The 20,610-nt window shown below is 32.8% G+C and overlaps 2 protein-coding genes across 2 annotated transcripts; one reads left to right on the plus strand and one right to left on the minus strand.

Moving 5' to 3' along the window:
* Window positions 1–235: 235 nt before the first annotated feature.
* On the plus strand, window positions 236–7,458 carry LOC100242364 (aspartate aminotransferase, chloroplastic). The gene is made up of 12 exons (XM_002285349.5): window positions 236–453; window positions 616–675; window positions 1,117–1,194; window positions 2,054–2,248; window positions 2,389–2,427; window positions 2,513–2,602; window positions 2,719–2,827; window positions 2,902–3,011; window positions 3,900–4,043; window positions 4,277–4,443; window positions 5,600–5,864; window positions 7,149–7,458. The coding sequence occupies exons 2-12, from the start codon at window positions 616–618 to the stop codon at window positions 7,278–7,280; spliced, it is 1,389 nt and encodes a 462-aa protein (XP_002285385.1). The 5' UTR covers window positions 236–453; the 3' UTR covers window positions 7,281–7,458.
* An 871-nt stretch (window positions 7,459–8,329) lies between these two features.
* On the minus strand, window positions 8,330–12,311 carry LOC100264651 (probable receptor-like protein kinase At1g80640). Its single transcript, XM_002285350.5, has 10 exons — window positions 11,698–12,311; window positions 11,194–11,361; window positions 10,660–10,910; window positions 10,427–10,559; window positions 10,271–10,334; window positions 10,095–10,191; window positions 9,859–9,961; window positions 9,272–9,390; window positions 9,078–9,167; window positions 8,330–8,760 (listed from the first exon to the last, which is right to left on the minus strand). Exons 1-10 carry the CDS (start codon window positions 11,867–11,869, stop codon window positions 8,590–8,592), a joined length of 1,368 nt encoding a protein of 455 aa, XP_002285386.2. The 5' UTR covers window positions 11,870–12,311; the 3' UTR covers window positions 8,330–8,589.
* Window positions 12,312–20,610: the final 8,299 nt, after the last annotated feature.

Raw genomic sequence — 20,610 nt, forward strand, 5'->3', positions numbered from 1 at the left:
AGTTAAAAATATAGTCTGAATAGATTATTATTTTAGTTTTTAAAAAAATTTAAGAAATATTATTTCTTGAAATTGTTTTAAAAAATATTTTCTAATAAATAATAACAAATGTTTGTTTATTAATAATCTTAAAATTTTGGGTTGGTTTTTTCTTTTTCTTTTTTTTATTTATTTATTTATTTATTTTTTATCTAGGCTACAACTACAAGTACTCGATCAGAGTGCCTGTCACCGAATCTAATCCGCATCACTGTGATCCAATTATACCTCTTCTCCTCGCAATGACCATAATACCCTCAAAGATGGTGAAAAACAGAGCATGTACAGTGCTGTTTGCAAACAAAAAGAACAAAATCAACGGCACCTGAAGAAACCCCCCCTCAATTTCATCGCCCGCTTCACCTTTCTCTCTCTAGCTGAGCCCCTTCATTTTTCTCTATCTTGAAACTCTAGGTGAGTTTCTCTATCCATGATCTGATCCAGAAAATTCTGGATAATACAACAGGAATCATAATTCTGCGCAGCACGCAGGGATCATTCTTTTGATTTTTCATTTCATTAAATCACTCGCACGAGATTTTGATTTTAATTTTTTCATTTTGTACTCCGATTCAGATGGCTTCAACAATGCTCTCTCTCGTCTCTGCTGCTCTGCCACTACAAGAAAATCACAAGGTTCTGCTTGATTCGGATTTTTTTTTATGTATTTTTGTGTGATTTTGTTTTTGTTTGGTTGATGAGAAAATGTACAATAAGGAAATAAAATGGAAATTTGAATTATTTGGATTATTTTCCCGAATAGGATAGTGAAGTGAGCTTAATAGCGCAACTATATTTTTGTTGGTTGGGGAGAGTAGACTACAAATTATTATGATTTATGCTTTTGAATTTTTTTTCCTAACTTTTCTATGCAAAATAACGAGAAATTAGGAAAAAAAAACTTGAAATTTTGAAGTAGTTAATCAGAAGAGCGCTAGTACATCTATTGGTGATACAACTGATTTCTCCATTTTTTTTTTATAGTGAACAAACTAGTAATAGAAGCTATGTTCTTCTCTTTTCTTCCATTTTTCTTAGTATTGTGGTATATAAATAACAAATTGTATACTTGAACAGGGGAAGATGAATCTTGGCAGTTCTGATTGTAGTTCTTTTTTGAGGAAAGAGAAAAGAAACCCCTTCATGAAGACCAAGGTATGTATTCTGGATTTCTCCAGTTAATATTAATCCACCGCTGCTTGGAGTTTTCTCATAATGAAATCTATGTTTCAGTTGTATGATACATTGACAATTTTTTTAGCAATTGGATGTGGTACTGAATTGTCTGATTAAATTGAAATACAGTTATAAATGTTGGGGTGGTGGATGGTCTGGATAAATTGAAATCCTGTTATCAACATGCCATTTCTGAATGGAGTTCAAATTCATCTTTTACTTGTGGCAACAAACCAAACTTTGAGTTGCCTCATTAATGAATTTTAGCATATTGATGTATAGTTACTGTGAAACCAAAATCGATCCAAGTTCTGTGCTTTTCTGGCTCCCATGGAAACATTTTGAGATTGCTTGTTAGGAGTTTAAGCATGTTGACCAACAGTGTTAAATTGAAGGAGGCCTAAATCAAACCTCTTCACCATGAGGAGGCATGGTCAAGTTGTTGGTTGGTTATATCACCTTAAAACATGATATAAGAATTGGGTTAGTTCCTTCAAGGTATTTTAATTCCTATATAATCCTTACACATGGCGGTGTTGAGATTTTAACCATTGTTTTTATTGTTTATTGGTCTCATATATATGTTATTAATACCTTTCGTTGCATAGAATTAGTTTTGACTTAAAATTTGGCATTGGTTGCTTTAGTGAACGGTTTTCCTCTCCTTGGGAGATACCTAAAGCCGGTCAATGCAAACCAAACTCAAAAGCATTAGGATATATGCCATGCATTGTCCTAGATGGTCTTTTATAGGATTTAAATAAATTTGGGGAGGATGAAATTTGTATGTAGTGTTTTTGTCTTCTGATCTAAGTTTTATTTATTTTTTGGTTTGCAGTCTTTTGGCCGGATAAATATGGCTATTGCAGTCAATACCTCTCGTTTTGAAGGTGTAACAATGGCCCCTCCTGATCCAATTCTTGGAGTTTCTGAGGCTTTCAGAGCAGACAATAGTGAGATGAAGCTCAACCTTGGAGTCGGGGCCTACCGAACAGAAGAACTCCAACCTTATGTGCTTAATGTTGTCAAGAAGGTCAGTTTTCTTTTTTAGAACTTAATCATCACTAACTGATCCATAAATAGGATTATTTTTTAAGCCTTTTATGAATATAATCTTAATGCTTTTACTTCTACTTCTTCCTGATATAATAGATCGTTGGTTTCATTTTCTAGGCAGAAAATCTTATGCTGGAGAGAGGAGAAAATAAAGAGGTATTTCAAAGGGCTGAATTGAATGGGATCACCTGGTGCCTTTTTCTCACTTAGATTACTCACTTTATTTGAATTGAATTTGTAGTATCTTCCGATCGAAGGTTTGGCTGCATTTAATAAAGTTACAGCAGAGTTATTATTTGGAGCAGGCAATCCAGTAATTGAGCAACAAAGGGTACATAAGATATTAGGACTTCTTCATTATACAAAATGAAATCATATTATCTTCATGCATCTGATCTATGGGTCCTTTGTTTTTTCTGAGTAATTTATTTTCTCCCTTCTTTACAGGTTGCAACCGTTCAAGGTCTTTCTGGAACTGGTTCTCTTCGACTTGCTGCGGCCCTTATAGAACGATATTTTCCTGGGGCAAAAGTTTTGATATCATCGCCAACATGGGGTGAGTATTCCCCTTGTTTGGGAGATTTGTGTCAAGAGTACTGATTTCTCATGGTTGAAGAATCATCTTTGCAGGTAATCACAAGAATATTTTCAATGATGCTAGAGTTCCCTGGTCTGAATACCGATACTATGACCCAAAAACAGTTGGCTTGGATTTTGATGGGATGATATCCGATATAAAGGTAAGGAGTAACTGACATCACCATTTGTTTTTTTTGTTTTTTTTCAAATAATAAATTTTAAAGTTGAATAATTTTGTCAATGGTTAAGGGTATCATTAACTAAGCCCATTATTATATGTTGGGCTAATGGATTGCTATACTAAGAAAATCGCCATACCACTAGATCTTTAAATATTCTTCCCACCCCTGTTTTCTGTTTATTGGCTTTACCTTACCCTTCTTGCTCCTTGCTACTTTCTCTTTTATTTTTATGTGAGGTAAGTTGATGAAATGTTGTTCAACATGGAAAAGCTGATGGAGTCTATTGATTTTTGCAGAGACATATGGCCCATTTTTTTCCTTTTATTTTTATTTTTATTTTTTTGGGTGGTTTCAGTGAGGGGTTGCTCTTTTAGTTTTCTCTTTTGGTGAACTGGTAGCCGCTTTCTTTCTTAACATTCATGTTTATCACAATGTGGACTCCTTGCAGCTGTCACCTGAAATTTAGCCATTATCTAGCAATTTGTGAAAGAAATAAAAATTGGTCCTGAAATAATGTCGAAGAGTCTGATGCAAATTTTCACATTTGGGGTATATCAACAAATTAAGGAAGTCCCAGTTCTGGTCTTGCCTTGGTCTCTTATAAAAATTTTAAGAATCATCAGTAAATAAACTTATGTTATTGCTCTCTTCCCTATCAATTGTCTCTTCTTAGATACCTTTCCCTGCCTTCCTCTTTCCAACTTCTGTCTCCCCAGAGTTAAATATGCATGTCATAGGCATGACTTCTAGTTGTTATATAAGGTCTACAAAAGTTTGTTCTTGCTTGGTATTGTTTCAATATAATTTTCATTTCCAGGCTAAATTCACTTCTTTAATTCAAGAGAGTTTATTTATTTTTGTTTCCAGGCAGCCCCAGAAGGATCTTTTGTGTTGCTTCATGGCTGTGCTCACAACCCAACTGGTATTGATCCAACTCCTGAACAGTGGGAAAAGATTGCTGATGTCATTCAAGAGAAGAATCACATTCCTTTCTTTGATGTTGCATACCAGGTATTGCTGTTTAGATTTATATATCAGTTGTTGGAGTTTAAGATTTAAGTTTCAGTTTTGGAGTTGATTTCTGTTCTGTTGAAATGGAAATGAAGACAATAAAATTCTGAGAAAGAAACTTCAAACCATTTGCATAAGGTCCGAATAGGTTTGAGTTAACATAATTCAATATCACAATATCATGTTGGCCTTCCATTGGAAGATTCCATACCTGAACTCCTAACACTTTGTAGGGATTTGCAAGTGGAAGCCTTGATGCAGATGCGTCATCCGTGAGATTGTTTGCTGCACGTGGTATGGAGCTTCTGGTTGCCCAATCATACAGTAAAAATCTGGGTCTTTATGCAGAAAGGATTGGGGCAATCAATGTGGTCTGCTCATCAGCAGATGCAGCAGCAAGGTACAACAAAGCAAATATGCTCTTCTGATCTTTGGTTCAGTTATTATTCCCTCGGGATATGTTCTAAAAGCAAAAAATGCCATGTGCTACCTGAAAACATATATGTCAATGTGTATGAAGCCTGGCTTGTTTCATGCTGCATCATCTGCATTGTAGTTTGATTTATTTTCTGGTCCCCTTTTGGATACCTCCCATCCACTGGACAGCAATACCAATGCAGAGTACTTGTTAGAGATGTCCTAGTTATTTGGGGTACCTATGATAAGTGTCACCATCCAATATGGGCATATTAGTGTCAAACAGCTGCTTTCCAGTATATAGGCACAGGATCAAGTTTAGATATGTGCTTTGTGACTGTTAGATGAGTTTCTGTTAATGTGGAAGAACTGTGTACAGTAAAATGTGAAAGAAAGTGCATCGCTGTTGGTTTTGCAACAATAATGGTGTGCACACCCATTCTTCATAATTTGAAGTAAGTAGAGGTAATCTTTTGTAAATTTCCAATCTGGTCTTGGACACAGTTGGGCATGGATTTCTTCCAGCATTTAAGTTACAAAACAAAAGGAGGAATTGGCTAGCCATATTCTTATTCATTGTGGATGGGCTTCTAATTTGTGGTCTTTGGTATTCTCCTTGTGCGAGGTGCCTTTGGCTCTGCCCGTGGCAGCTAGAGACATTTTATTGAGTAGGCATGGCAATTTCAAGGGAAAGAGATGCAAGGCAGTATGGAAAATGGCTTGTTTGCCTTTGTTTTGAATAATATGAGAAAGAGGAATTAAGAGATCTTTTGATGGGTTAAAGCAGTCAATTTTAGCTGTAAAGAGGGAGTTCCTTAAAACTCTGTTTGTGTAGTATAGAAGTTGGATGATGGATGTAGACAGTCTCCATTGTTGATTTTGTAGATGGTTTAGGGTACTTTTGAATCATATGGTTCATGCTTTTCTTATTATTCTGTTGGTCATGTGTGCCTTGTCTACTTCTTGTGTACTTGGATCATGCCTCCTTTTTGTGAGATGCATTTTGTATATACATATGAACTATATCAATCCATCTTGAATATCATGATGAATGGTTTATCTAAAGTTGATCCAGGTGATTCCTGAGTGGCAACTTTGGGTGGATGACCTGCTAATTTGCATATTTTTATTCTTTTCAGGGTAAAGAGTCAGTTGAAAAGGATTGCTCGACCAATGTACTCAAATCCTCCTATTCATGGAGCTAGGATTGTTGCCAATGTTGTTGGTGATCCAGCTCTCTTCAATGAATGGAAAGAGGAGATGGAATTGATGGCTGGAAGGATAAAGAATGTGAGACAGAAACTATTTGACAGCCTCTCTGCAAAAGATAAGTGTGGAAAGGATTGGTCATTTATACTAAAGCAGATTGGCATGTTCTCATTCACAGGGCTGAGCAAAGTTCAGGTAATGCTCTCTCAACTTTTCTTATCAGCATTGAACTTTATGCTTATATTTTTTATTTTTTTTTATAGGAAACGACAAAGGAAAATATTGATAGAAAAATAAAGTACAAGAGAAGGATGAGGAATCCTCCCACCAAAGAAAACTAAACTACAAGAATACGAAAACAAAGAAATACAATGTAATAACGAACAAACACTCTAGACTAGATCAACCCAAATGAATTACACGCCGCTAGCCAATCAAGTTGTAACACAATAAGGGGAGTCCCCTTAAAGACCTTGGAACAAAAAGCCCAAAGAGAAGCAAGGAAATGAATAGAATCCCAAAGATTCTCTGAATTCCTTGTTTTATCCTCAAAAATCCTCGCGTTTCTTTCCCGCCACACAACCCAAATTATAGCTATGCACTTTATGCTTATATTTGATTTTAGAATTTCTTTTCCAGCCTTGTCATCCTTGTGGGGATGCATACCTTGATTTGATATTAATATCTTGAGTCTATCATCTTGTCCCCCCACCCAACAAACACACACAAAAAGAATCTGGTGAAATGTTTTTTATCCTTTACTTCTTTCTTAAGCTTCTATAAGTTCAATTTGTTTGCATGTGGTGCAATAATTCAGGATTAGTTGCTAACCCCTTAAGCATTGAATAATTCCTGAACGAGCAATGCTATAAGAATTTTCAACCTGGCATTCGACCATTCAAACTTGCAGGGAAATAATCTTCCAGCCCATTTCCCTTTAACCTAAAAGCAAAAACACCAGCAGCCATTAACTTCAAACACTGTTATTTTCAAAACAATTTATGTGGAACTTTTGTAGATGCTGTTTGTAAGAAATGCATTGTCCTTATTCATTCCAAATAATTTTGAGAATGAAAAAATGTGTATTATTGCCAAATGTACTTTGATTTTTGTAAAAGTTTGTAAGAAAAGCAACCAGTCCTTATTTTCCCTTTTCCCTTCCATTCTTTGATAGATGGGTATTGTCATTCTTGAATCATTTCAAATACTTTGAGAATGAATATATATGCTTATTGTTTGCAAATGTTTATTCCCAACACCCCCCCACCACACATCCAGATTCCTTCCTGAGTTTCCAAACTACTCCCAAAACTGGATCTATGTTTTGTTGTTACAGCTACCTATCAAAAAATAAAAAAATGTTTTGTTGTTGTCACAGCTAGCTTCCTAACAAGTGACTGTAGTTTTGGTGGCTGTTTATACTAGCATATCATTCTGTTTCCTGGACTTATACTTTGGCTTTTCTCTTTGTCCAATCAGAGTGAGAATATGACAAATAAGTGGCATGTGTACATGACCAAGGACGGGAGGATCTCATTGGCTGGATTGTCTTTGGCCAAATGCGAATATCTTGCAGATGCCATCATTGATTCATTTCACTGTGTCAGTTGATATCGGTGGATGGATGATAGATATGCATTTTACAAGCACACAATTGATCATACTGGGTGAGTCCTGAATTCCCTAGCAATTATTCCATTCAGACTTTTTGCAAAATCTTGTAATAATTTATGATATCTGACTCTCTGAATTCCTGCATTTGAAGTTCATAATTGAGGCAATTTTGTTACATTCTAGTAATTGAAGAAGCACACCTGAGGCAGAGTTTTGTGATTTTTTACTTAGGTGTCTAATCAGATGCTCCTATTTGTTTTTTAAAACAAAAACAAAAACAAAAAAACCGTACTTCAACTTGGTGGAAAACCAATGTTTTGAAAACCGAACTGATCAGTCAGTCCAACCATTACCTGAACTTGGCGATTCCGTGTAAATCGAACAGTTCAATCCCCCTTCTTTCATCAAAGAGGCCCAGAAGAGAGCCCTGCCCTCCTCTCTTCTTTCATTCAAAGAGCCCAAATAGCTGGATTTGAACCCTGACCTCCAACTGAGGAAAGGACGTGGCCACCACTTGGCCACATGCACTTTGTTGCTTAGTATAGGAAATTTTAAAAAAGATTTATAATTGTAAATAAAACTAATATAATATTTTCTAAAATTATAAAATTAGTTAAAATTAAATAATTAAATTTTCTTTCATTTTGAATATATTCATATTTAAATATTATACATATTTCATTTAATAAAATTTAAAAATTAATATATTTATACTTATATTTGATAATATCAAAGACAAAGTAAATATCATTGATTTTTAATTTATTACTGTATATATATATTTATAACATTATTGGTTTGTCATATAATTGAACTGTGAATTGATAACTTTTTCAATTTTATGACTCAAATGGTTCTAAAAACATTGTGGAAAACATTTAGTGGTATAATTGGAATGCTCTTATATTTCTGTGTCAAAAGATGAAAAGATGCAAACTTCATATCTCAAAAGATGGACAATTTTACATACATGAAGATATGAAGGAAAGAGAGATAGGGAAAATTTTAGAGGTGTGCCCTTTACTAACAAGATAAAGTCTGAAATGTAACCAGAGGAACCAAGATGAAACCTGTATGCACAAAATTATTTCCAGAATTCTATAGAACAACTCATCTAGATTACCTCAATTTACATATGTGATAAAAGTCAATAGTTCACTCCAAGCAGACCCACTCTTCTTCATCCAAATAATCAAGGAATTAATAATCTGAAGAAACAATGAGAAATATGGACAGGGCGTGGAATTTTGAAACTGTGATCAAAGAAATGAAGGTCCTGAAATGGTGCAGCAGCTTGAAAAATGCTTCAACCTCCAGCAGAAGGTGCAGTGGTGTTGATAGGCGGCGCTTGCTGGGTAACTTTTAGCATCCCTCCCAACTCAACTGGAACGAGTGGGATGAGGGAGTGCAGAACATCTGTTATCAATGGCCGGTAACTTGGTTCTGGTTGCACACATAGCACAGCTACAGCAGCAACCTAATCAACCATATCCCAATTCTCTTAATACACAAAAACATCAGCCTGAGATCACACCTAAACCACCCGATACATGGCCTGAGTCTCTGACCCATAAGAGAGCCATGTTTCTAAAATCCGTTTGGGTGGGGGGCAGTCTCAAGTATCAACCTAAATCCAGAACCAACTCTAGATAGTTGTCACTCTATCAACCCATAACCCGAAAACCCATTCAAAGTTGGCTTTGTTTGTTCTGGATTTGGATCGATCCTAGTAGCACCCTCAAGAATTATGAGCATAATTAGGAAAGTAAATGTTTGTGTTTGAAGTTTACGAACTTGGTATAAATGCTTTAGATCCATCGTGTCTCTGACCACAGGGTCAACGATGCCTGGGAGCTTTGATCTGTCAGTCAGCTGTGGCATGGCCTGCATTTCATAAATAGGCACAACATTCAGCTTCAAAAATTCAACAAAAGGAGGCATGCCACATAGATTTCACCAAGCAAGGGTTTAAAAATTAGGGCATATACCCATGTGACAATGGACTGGCATTGAGCTGGTGCCAGTTTTTCCACAGGCTTTCTTCCCAGTAGTAGCTCTAGAAGCACCACTCCAAATGCATACACATCACTCTTATCAGTCAGTTTACCTGAAATTGGAAAAAAGACAAAACGAAAGACATTCTCTTGAGAATTCATCAATATGTTTACTCATAAATGCGAAGAACAATGTCTTCATTTCCCTGATCCATCAACCACCATGAATCATCAGAAATTTGCCCTAAACCTACCAAGACACCTTCAATGGGCCTCAGATTTTCAAAGTAAATTCCACATTGTTAAGAATAAGGCAGTGGAGAGGAGATCATTACATGCAAATCAAGCCAAATTCAGGCATAAATGATTTTTTTCTAAGTGAAACTCATACTGATATCAGCCCAAATGCCCTCGAGCAGCAGTACATGTGCAGCGAGGAGCTCAAGATAACCTAATCTAAAGTTTTAATGATTTAATATGTTTATCAAGATCCGAGCTATTTTACAGCATGTTTGAAGCTTTCAATAGTCATATTTATGAAATATGAAAAAAAAAAACTATAAGAAGTTTAGATTCTGTACCATCTAAAAGATACTCAGGAGCTAGATAACCCAGGGTGCCTGAAAGCTTCAAGTTGTTCTTGTTTTGAGGCCCATCAATTACAGCTAGACCAAAATCCGAAAGCTAATCCACAAGAGAGAGCCAGAGAAGACAAAAAAGAAAAAAAAAACAATATATATCAGCAATGTTCTGGTGCACTGTCATAAATTTTATAGACAAAGACCTAAAAGATTCCACAACTTTTGTATGTTTTTACCTTGGCATTGAAGTTTGAATCCAGAAGAATATTAGATGATTTAAGATCTCTATGGATGACTGGTGGGTTGCAGTGCTCATGTAGATACTCTAATCCTCTGGTCAACACAAGCAACTTTGTTTATACAGAATATCAAATAGTAAGAAAAAGATTAGCATTGGGGTCTGCAAATTCACCTTGCTGCATCCAGAGCGATTTTCATTCGAATATGCCAAGTTAGAGATGATCCATGAGAAGGTCCTGAAACATCAGTCAGATAACAGAAAAAGAAAACATCAGTATTCTCCTTGTTTTCGTCTTTTTAACTAATGGGAAAATCCTCGTACTCTTACCGTGCAATTCAGTTTCCAGAGATCCATTCTGCATCAGCTCATAGACAAGAAACTTTGACTCCTCATGACTGCTGTAACCCAGGAGAGAAATTATATTTGGGTGCTGAATTTTAGTCAACAAATCCACCTCATTCTGCATTTTCAAATGTGATCAAGAACATGATGAGAGGTAATATGCCAAACCCCCAAAATGGAAGCCAATTCATTTTTTTTACTTAACAAATGATATATACCTCAAATTCTCTCTCAGCATCCTGGCCTCTACCATCTATCTTCTTCACAGCCACATGGGAGTTATCATCCAACCGCGCCTTGTAGACGCAACCAAACCCGCCCTCACCCAGGATATTACTTTCCTGAAAATTGTTTGTTGCAGTTTCTAGTACCTTATAATCAATACAAGAGACAGAACCCTTTCTCCCAATCACTTTCATGGTGTTGAATTTAGCCAACAATGGACCTAAAGTGAGGGCTTTCTCTGCATCTTCAAGTTGAAATTTCACAAAACAAGACAATCTCAGACAAGATCATAGATCAATGCATTAAAGCTGTGTTTGGTTGTGTATAATTAATATCCAGAACTTCAATTCACTGAGAAAGAACTTTTTTTTTTTTTTTTTTCATATTCCAAGCAACCCAATTGCTTAATCTGGACAACCCAATTCTTGGCAACCAAACACGATCAAAGCATAATTGATGGAAATTCATCAATACCCCCAGAAATCCAAATTAAGAAATGAAAAGGATATTACTGGAAAAGAAGATACCTGAGCTCTGAGCATTGCTCTTGTGGGATTTTTGGGAGCACTTCTTATGAATCCACAGAGACAACAGAATCAATATGGTTACACCCAGTGCAGCAGAAGCAACAGTGAGTGCTATAAACGTTTTCTTGTGAGAATCCTTCTGATTTTCTTCACTTCCCTCTTGAATAGCTGATCATACATGTAAGTACATAGATTCAGAAGATAGATTAAGCAAATTTGCAATAATTCCATTAATGAAACCACAAACCAAATTTAGAACTAAATTGAAGATTAAAGACAGGGATACAGAACGAGGAAAGGAAAAAAATATTAATCTTGTGACCGGGAAATTTTTGTTTTTTATATTTAATGCATTAAATGCATTGAATTTAATGACTTGGGTTCTTGAAATTTTGAAATTTGAGTTTTGAAATGATGAACCCATTACACTTCCCAGAAACCAAATGTATGTTACCAGGCATATAAAAAAACATCAATGGATGTGATAAAGGGAAGCATGAATACCTGGAGAGAAGGCAGCCATTGATGAAGAGATTGGTGAAGTGGCCCCAATTGGTGGTGAAGAAAGAGGAGCAGATATAGAGGAAAGAGGAGGGTCTGAGATGGCCTCAACAATAGAGAAGTGAAAACTCCAAATGGACTGAAGAAGAGGCAGAATCAGAAGAAAAAACTTCATTTTTATTTATTTATTTTTCCTTTCTTGTTCTAAGCTGAAGCAGAAGAAGAAGACATGGAAGGAAGTGTATGGGGATTGGAGGAAGGAACAGAGAAAGAGAGGGAGATATTTGAAGGCTAAGAAGGTGTTTGATGTTTGAATCTTCTATGCTTTTTTTCCTTGTTTGAATCCTCTCTCTCTCTCTCTCTCTCTCTCTCTCTCTCTCTCTGTGGACTGCCTGCAAAAACCAAAAGAGGAGTGAAGAAGACAGAGGAAAGGTATTTATCCAACAGTGAATGAGAGAGAGAACACAGCAATCATGTGGGCAGTCATTAATAAAGCTAAAAAAGTTGTCTGCTCAAAAAGCTCCTATAAATTGCCCATTCAGATAAAGTGAAAAGGGAATTCCACTTTGCTTCCCCACTTGAAAATGGCTTCCCTGAATTCCCCTTTTTTTCTGAAAAAAAACAAAAAAATTGGATTCTCAAGTGAAATTTCTGATAATTTAATTATTTTAATATCCAAAAATCTAATGTCTTTTATAAAATGTTCAATTTATTTGAACAATCTTTTTTATCAATCAGAGATAATTGGTTTGTTAAGAAAAAAAAGCCGAAGATATGTAACAGAAAGAAATAACCACAAAATATAAATAAAAATTATTTAAATAAATAATTTTATATTTATTTATTCAAATTGAGTGCTTAAGACATCCAATGCATTTATGGGAAAGAAAATGAGTCAAAACCTTGCAAAGGTTTCATTTTTTAACTTCAAAAATAACTCGTTTATGATATAAATGTGATTTAAAATTTTAATTAATTTTTATATTTTAGACTTAGAAAAAATATAAATAAATAAATATATGAGATTATTTCCTTACAATCAAATACCCAAAAATTAGGACAAAGGGTATCAGACTTTCCCCTTCAAATCAATCTACCCTTCAAATTTCTACAAGTATTTTTGGTCAAAACATCATCCGCACCCACCTTTCACCAAAACTAACCTACCATTTTTGGTGTTCACCCTCTGACCCATTGCCCTCAGTCCATTATTTTTATGCTCTTTCTAACATTTTTGTCTCCAAATTTTTCCTGTCCACCCTACTCTCTCAATACAAGTTGGGATTTGAATAATAAAAAATTGTGAGATTTATTTTGAAAATTTTAAATTAATTCTGGATACCATACCCTAAAGTTATGTTTGGTTTGAAAAAGTAATAAGAAAAAAAAATTAAATTATTTTTTTATGTTCCCAAAAAGTATTAAAAAAAATTAAGAAAAAACTATTTATTTATTTATTGATTATTATTCTACCAAAAATATAACAATTAAATATAATTTAAATTAATTAGAAATTATATATTTTTAAATTATTTAAATAAATTTGACATAATAAATAAAAATAATATATTGATTTTAAATATTTTATTATTATTTTTTGTTTTTTTTTTCTTTTTATTATTTTTCTCATATTTTCCTTCAAATTTTTTGAGAATCAAATATAGCCTAAAAATATTGATAATTCAAATGACTTAAAGGTGTAAAAAAGAATATAAAGAAAAAAATAATTATATAAGAATTTAGAATAAATTTAAAATTTACTATTTATCCTAATTAATAAATCAAATTCTAAAAAGATTACAACAGACCCACGTGAAAAATAATAGTAGCAATAATGAGTCTATCTTCCAAAGTTTACCAAAAGGAAAATTCTCCTTTTCCGGGAAAGACGTGCCTCAATGAAAGTTGTCTTGGTTGCGTATATGTATGTATATTTTTAAATTATTATTATTTTCTGGAAAGCATTTGAAATAAATACAATGGTGGATCTTGCAAAAAGGCCCAGGTGACGTTGACCACCTTAGTCCACCTCATGACACTGACCAAAACAAAAGTTTCATTGGTTTCCAGTGACCCCACTGCCAGCCTCCCATCACCTTCCATCTTCCATTTCTTCTAGATGGTGTGGCATGTGACACGTCAGAAATGTTAATTTAATTGTATCTATTATGATAGTTGCAAATACATCTCAGTTGAAGTAAAGAGAATTTTGAAAATTATGAAAAAACATTCGGAATATTTATATGTAATATTTCAATTTTATCTTTTATCCTAAGAATATTTTTATTTATTATTAAAAGACGATGAAGGATAAAGTAGAGGGGCTCACGTGGTAGGTAAATGAAAGCTTTGAAAAAGGAGCCACGTCGGTAGCTTACAGCTGTTAGAACTTAGACCCCGAACACCCAGGACCCGCGTAACCACACATCTCGCTGACGTGGATCGCGGTGGCCCTTTAATCCACACAAAAGTCAAAGATCCTACGGTGGTTAATCTGTACCCCTCAAATCCTTATCTGAACCGTTCACACGCAATAACTGACTTTCGGTAGAAGACAAAACGATTGCTTCGCAGCTCCATCACAGAATCTGCAGCTGCGGCCGCCAACTGCTTTTTTTTTTTCTTCCCTTTTGTCATTTTCTATTAATTATTTTTTTATAAAATATAAAATAATTAAATGAATTAAAAGGCAGCACATGCCACTTTTCAGTATTACATTTCAATTTATTTTATTTTTGCTTTCAAATGTTAGTCAAGTTGTGCCTTAACTATGGTCTATAATGGAGACTAAGAGAGAAAAATAAACAAATAAATAAATAAATAATAATAAATAATCACTAAATTATTATATTAAAGCAGGTGAGAGACATGATGACGCCATTGATTTTGAAGAGATATATTAATTATTGATTTTGGGAGTCTCAATTCCATTACTATGATGTTTTAAATCATTGATTCTAAGACCAATAATTTACTTTTGGTTTTTTTCATCCAACTTTTTGAATATGGAATGTTGAATAATCCCTTAAAGTTTTCATTAGGTGATATTGAGATATATTTTAAGTTTTTTTAATTTTTTAAATAAAATAAAAATTATAAGAAAATCACAAATGCATCACCCTCTAACTTTTTCTCTTTGTATTTTTAACTCTCAATCGCACCAATCTCTCCTAATTGACTACCCTAAACATAACAAAATTAAAATAACCAAATTATATAATTAAAATAACCCTCACATCAACTTTACAATGAAGATCGATCCACATGTTATCTTTATGTATGATTAATTTGTGTTAGTGCGATCATTGTCAAAATAATAATTAGACTCCATCTTTCATGTTTTATTTGCTGATTCAAATTAATTAATGAAAACTAAAATCATAGGATGATTCTTAGAAATAGGCTGTCAGCAAAAGATGCTTAATGGGCCTTAATAATGAAACCATAACGGATCAAGTAGTAGGCCCCAATCTCATAATTATAATTAATGGTAGGACGTGAGTGCATGCATGCATGCCCGCTTCCATTATTGCATGGCCATCCTTCCATTGGGGAACATGTACAGGCCCATTAACCACTCAGCACGTGCGTCACGTGGATATGAGTGGTGGACAAGTCTCTGTTTATTTTATTTTATTTCATTTTTGTTATAAAATATATTCATGGTGGACGTTTATTCTTTTTTATTTTAATTTTAAAATTACAATTATTTTCCTTTTTCTTTTCTTGAGAAAAAAAAAGAAAAGAAAAGGAAAAACTAATTGTGTTAGTGGGGTTGTGGATGTCAATGTCCCACCCACATTGGGACCATCATTTTCGTCATATGTATTCCTTTGGAAATTATTGTGGAAGAAATTGAATTTTCATTTGTAAAATAACTTTCCCATAAAGTGTCACTTTCGACCGACATGGACCTTATTTTTTTCCTGGTTATAGAAACGCTCAAGCTGTTGCATTGAAAAAAAAAAAAAAGATATTTTGTTATTATTAAATTGAAGATCAATTTACAACTATTTGTAAGTGTAGTTAAATTTGGAATTTGACCGATTGATATTCTTGGCTAATAGACCTGCTTTTAAAATTTAGTTGCAGAGGCCCATGTTCAAACTGGGCCTGCTTATCAATTGGAGTAAAATGGGCTGGTGTCGTATTCGGACCATTCATTTCAGAATTGATGTTGGGTTGGAGCTCATCTAGGCCTGGCACCTGTTCGGTCCTGTGCTACCTACGGTTCATCTACAGGCCTGGCTACTTGGGCTGCAAGCTTAGGCCCAACTTCATGCAATAGCCTATTCGTCACAAGCCATCATATTTACAGTGGTCTAAAATCCCTTTATTCACACGCAAATATATACTATATATAAATGAGTCTTTTAGGTTATGGAAAATGCTAAGTTATGTTTGGTTCCCAAAAATTTTGAGGGAAAATACAAAGAAAAGGTATAATGAAAGAAAAATTGAAGGAAAAAAAAAAAGAGATTAAAACTCTATTAATTCATTTTTAAAAATAAAATTCAAATATGAAAAAGATAAAAGAAACTATTAAGACTATGTTTATCAAATGATTTTTAAAGTAATTCTAAAAGCTATATTTTGAAAATTATTTTTGGATGTTTTCTAAAAATAAAAGTTTTTTATTAGAAATTTGAAATATCTTTTATTTTTAAATATATCTTAAAAATAATTTTTTATGTATAATACTTTTATTTTTAATCATTCTTTATATTTATATAATTAATTTTAAAAACAATTATTAAAAAATAAGTGAAAAAAAAACATTGTATGAAAATAATTGATTTTCAAAAACACTTTGTTTTTTTGTTGGATATATATATATTTGTTTTTGAGAATAGAAAGATGTCCTATCTTTTCTGGTTAATAAATAGTTGATAAATATGCTTTTCAACTTTTTTGTTTTTTAACCTAAGAGTGTAGTAGCCATTGATAATTATTGTCGTAAATATTGTCATTGGTTAAGGGATGGACTCATCCTTCTCTTCTATTTTTTGTTGAGTTTGGGTGACTTTTAAAGTGTTCAAAATAATTATTTTTTGTTATATATCTTATTAGTTATTAATAATTGTATCTTAAAATTAAGATTTTATGATGATGAAAAGGTGTTTTAACCTTTTAAACAAAAAATAAGTATTTTTATTTATTTAATCATCTTAATTCTAAATTATAATCTAATAAAGTAACACTTGAAAGGGCTAAATGGATGTATTTCAAATATTTTAATTCAATTAAACCTATGAGAGAGATCTATTCCTTTTTAATCATTTGAATCCTGGTATATTAAAAATGATCAATGAAATATCAAGGCATGGAAGACATATTAATTGTACGGAGATAAAAAATCAAAAGACCATAGGCTATTGCAAAGTTATAATCCATTAAATATGAAGAATAGTAATACAACTTTATTTGAAGGTTGTTACTTCGAAAGACTTAAACCCTAGAATTTATATCTAATATCACATCTATAATGTAGCACCATTGCGCTTCTTAGTGGACTCCTTAATCCCTTGAGGGGATGCGAATCTTTTTCACGAATCTAATAATAAAAGTGCGTTTCACAGTGATTTTAGGAACCTAAAATTGCTGTCAAACGTAATTTAAGAATTATGAATTTTTTAAGAATTTTGGGTTAAACATGAAAAACACTTCCAATAGATAATAAAAAATCTAATGGATTTGGAATGAATTTAGAAATAATATTTTATCAAAATAATAATTTGGAAACCTAAGAATTAAAAAAAAATGAAAGATTTTATATTTTTAATTCACAAATATTTGGAAAGATATTTTTTTAAAAAAATTAAAATTCTTTTCCAAATTAATTATATTATTTGGAAAGATTTTTCTTTTTAAATTCTCATATGTTTTATTCGATTAAAAATGTCATTTTAATTAAAATTCTTTTTTATTATTTGGATATTTAAAAAAATAAAAAATAAAAAATAGAAAGGAATGGTTAAAAACATTTAAAAATAATAATAACAATAAAAGAAGTGTGGAAATAGAGCTAGAAAGATTGTATTTAACATTTTTTTCAAGAGTAATACAATATTTATTCGTAATCAACTTTGGTTGCAAACTCCACAAAAAATAATCCATAAACAAAATTGAGTAGTAAAATATTTCCAAGTCTATTGGGTTTCAATCATGTAAACAATAACCCGTCTTGACAATGGGCAAGTCACACACACACATATATATATATATCGAAGATTTTTTTGAAAGACTTTTTTTCAAAAATATTTATCATTTTTTTATTTTTTTATTTTTTATTTTAAATCTATATTATCATTTTATTTTTAACTATTTTTTATATTTATCTCATTAATGCTATTTTAAAAAATTACTATCACTTTGTTCTTTTTTTTTATCCATTTAATTTTATTTAATTTTAAATATTTTTATTTTAAAATATTAAAAATATAATTTTACTCAAAAATTGTTACAATATAAAAAAATTAATGAATTCCTAATATTTTATAAATTAAAATTAATTTGATAAGATAAATTAGTAATAATTTTAATTATTTAAATAAATTAATATTAGTAGAAAAATTGTCACTCGTAATAAATTTTTAGAAATCAAATCTCAAATAAAAATATAAATCAATTTAGTTTTTTTATTTAAAATATAAGAAAATATGTTTTAATAAAATTATTTTAATTTTTAAAATAAATGAATATAAATATATTAAAACAATTTATACTAATTTTTTTATATAAAAAATTATCATTACTTACTTATTTTTTAATTTTTTTGAGTATTTTTATGAATTTTGAATAATTTTTGTCTTATCGATATTTTTTGTTAAAATATCCACCGATATTTTTGATATGTCCTAAAATTCGATATTTCAGTCCATGGTTGGGATTGCTTGTCCTTATCGAGGTGACTGACTCGAGCCTATAAGCAAGAATTTGAATAAAACTAGATTGTGTAGTTGAAGTCAAGTTCCAAAAAGATAGTATTTTTGACGTGGTTAAAACGCCCAAGAGCGAATGCAACGAGAGTAGTTCCCTCTTACGCTTTCCGACTCCTCTCTCTCAATCATCGATTTCTCTATAAATTCTTCTCAGTGCCTGTTTTCTGCATAACATCATCAGATTTTCCTCTGTTGGATTCTCTTTCGTTAATAGCAGTAGGAATTCTCAGTACTTAAGATTTCGGAACCCTTATTCTTTCCTCTATGGAACGCCACCAAAACCCTAACCCCGATCGTTCTCCTCGCAGAAAGCGAAGCACCAGAAGGTTTCAACGGAACGCTAAGTATGATAACAAAACTTACCATGGAAAACAAAGGCAAAGCATGGTTTTGGCTCCGACTAGGATTCTAAAACGGGGCGAGGTGCTCGACGAAAGGACTGGAGTTGATTTTAATGAGAGTGAGAAGAAGGTGCACCACCAAACGGATCGTTCGTCCGAGCAGATTCGATATTCGAATTCAAATTTTAGTGAATTTTTTTCTGGATTGACTGTTGTTGATTCACCGCATCCAAGTTCAGTTCCTTTGCCGACTTTTCTTGGTGCCACGAGTAAAATAAAACTAAGGCTGCCGCCGGATTTGCAGATGCATTGAGAAAGAGAGTGTTGATTTGAATTGAAGTTCGGTTTCTCTGATTTGGTACTTCTCCTCGTTTTTTCATGGGGAAAAACCGAATCTTGAAGCTTAGTTCAGACTGCAACCATACAAGTAAGCGAAGATGTGCTTGCCATTATGCAATTGTACTGGTTCTTAATTTTTATTAATATATGTCAGTTGTATTTTTAGTCTTAATGAAAATTGATAGATTTTTATAATCTACATAATCCTGGCATACAATTGCCAAAATTTAGTTGTGTTTGGTGGCTGCTGCCTTAAGTAACTTGACTTGAAATGTCAGTCATTGAATCTCATGTGCATCCACACAAGGGTGTCAATAGAAAAGCAGACAGAGAGCTAGCCCCTAAGAAGACATTACCCATATGTTGTTTGAGATTTGCAGTGCCTTTGATATTTCCAATTGGCAGAATAGGTAGCATATAGTGAAGTACATAAATTTGAAGTATTGTTACTTGAGGAAACAATGAGTTGAATGTAGGGTGAGCTAGTTGGGTTCTGGCCAGATGTTTTTCTCTTTAACACTCAGGCTCTAGCTGGATGCCCCCTAGTGAATTGCATTATTTCTGGGGCAGTTGCAGATGCCCCCAACAGAAGGCTACTTCCTTCCTTATGAGGGGATTAAATAAGATTCACATTGCAGACTCTCTGTTTGCCATTCTAGTCCAAAGGATTGGGTACCCATGTGAGCCAGATTTTCTTGGTAGGTCGGTTATGGAGGATTGAGAGGGATTAGTACTTCAGCAAGCTTGGATGTATATTTCTCTTCCACTTGTATTTTCCAGTTTGTATGACTCTAAGGGGCATCTTTCTCTTTGCAGGTGCAAGCTGAGCAGGGCGGAATACTGAGGTTACTGATTTGCCTTGGTTACATGTCAGCAACAAGCACAGGCCATGTTTGGTATGAATTTAGTTAAGCAAGGTGTGCATACAAAGCTGTATTTATTCCTTGTTAGATATAGTTTATTTAGTCCAATATTGTTGATCTTCAATTTCATAGAGCTAATTGAGTTATAAGATAAGGTTATGGGTTTATTTGACAATTATTTTCAATAACAGTTTTTTATTATCTAAAACACAAAAACAAGAAAACATATTTGAGAATCAAAAAATTGTTTTCCGTTTTCTATTATTAAAAATAGAAAGGAATGTGTTTTGAAAGAATATATTTTAATTATTTTTTAAGAGTTATTTAAAAAAATATTAAAAATAAAGCACTAAATATAAAAAGTATTTTGAAAGCATATTTAAAAATATTAAAATATGTTAAAAACATTTGAGGTTTTCAAACAAACTTTTA

This window comes from Vitis vinifera, chromosome 4 (genome assembly GCF_030704535.1).
Source record: "Vitis vinifera cultivar Pinot Noir 40024 chromosome 4, ASM3070453v1".
In the NCBI taxonomy this organism is placed as follows: domain Eukaryota; kingdom Viridiplantae; phylum Streptophyta; class Magnoliopsida; order Vitales; family Vitaceae; genus Vitis; species Vitis vinifera.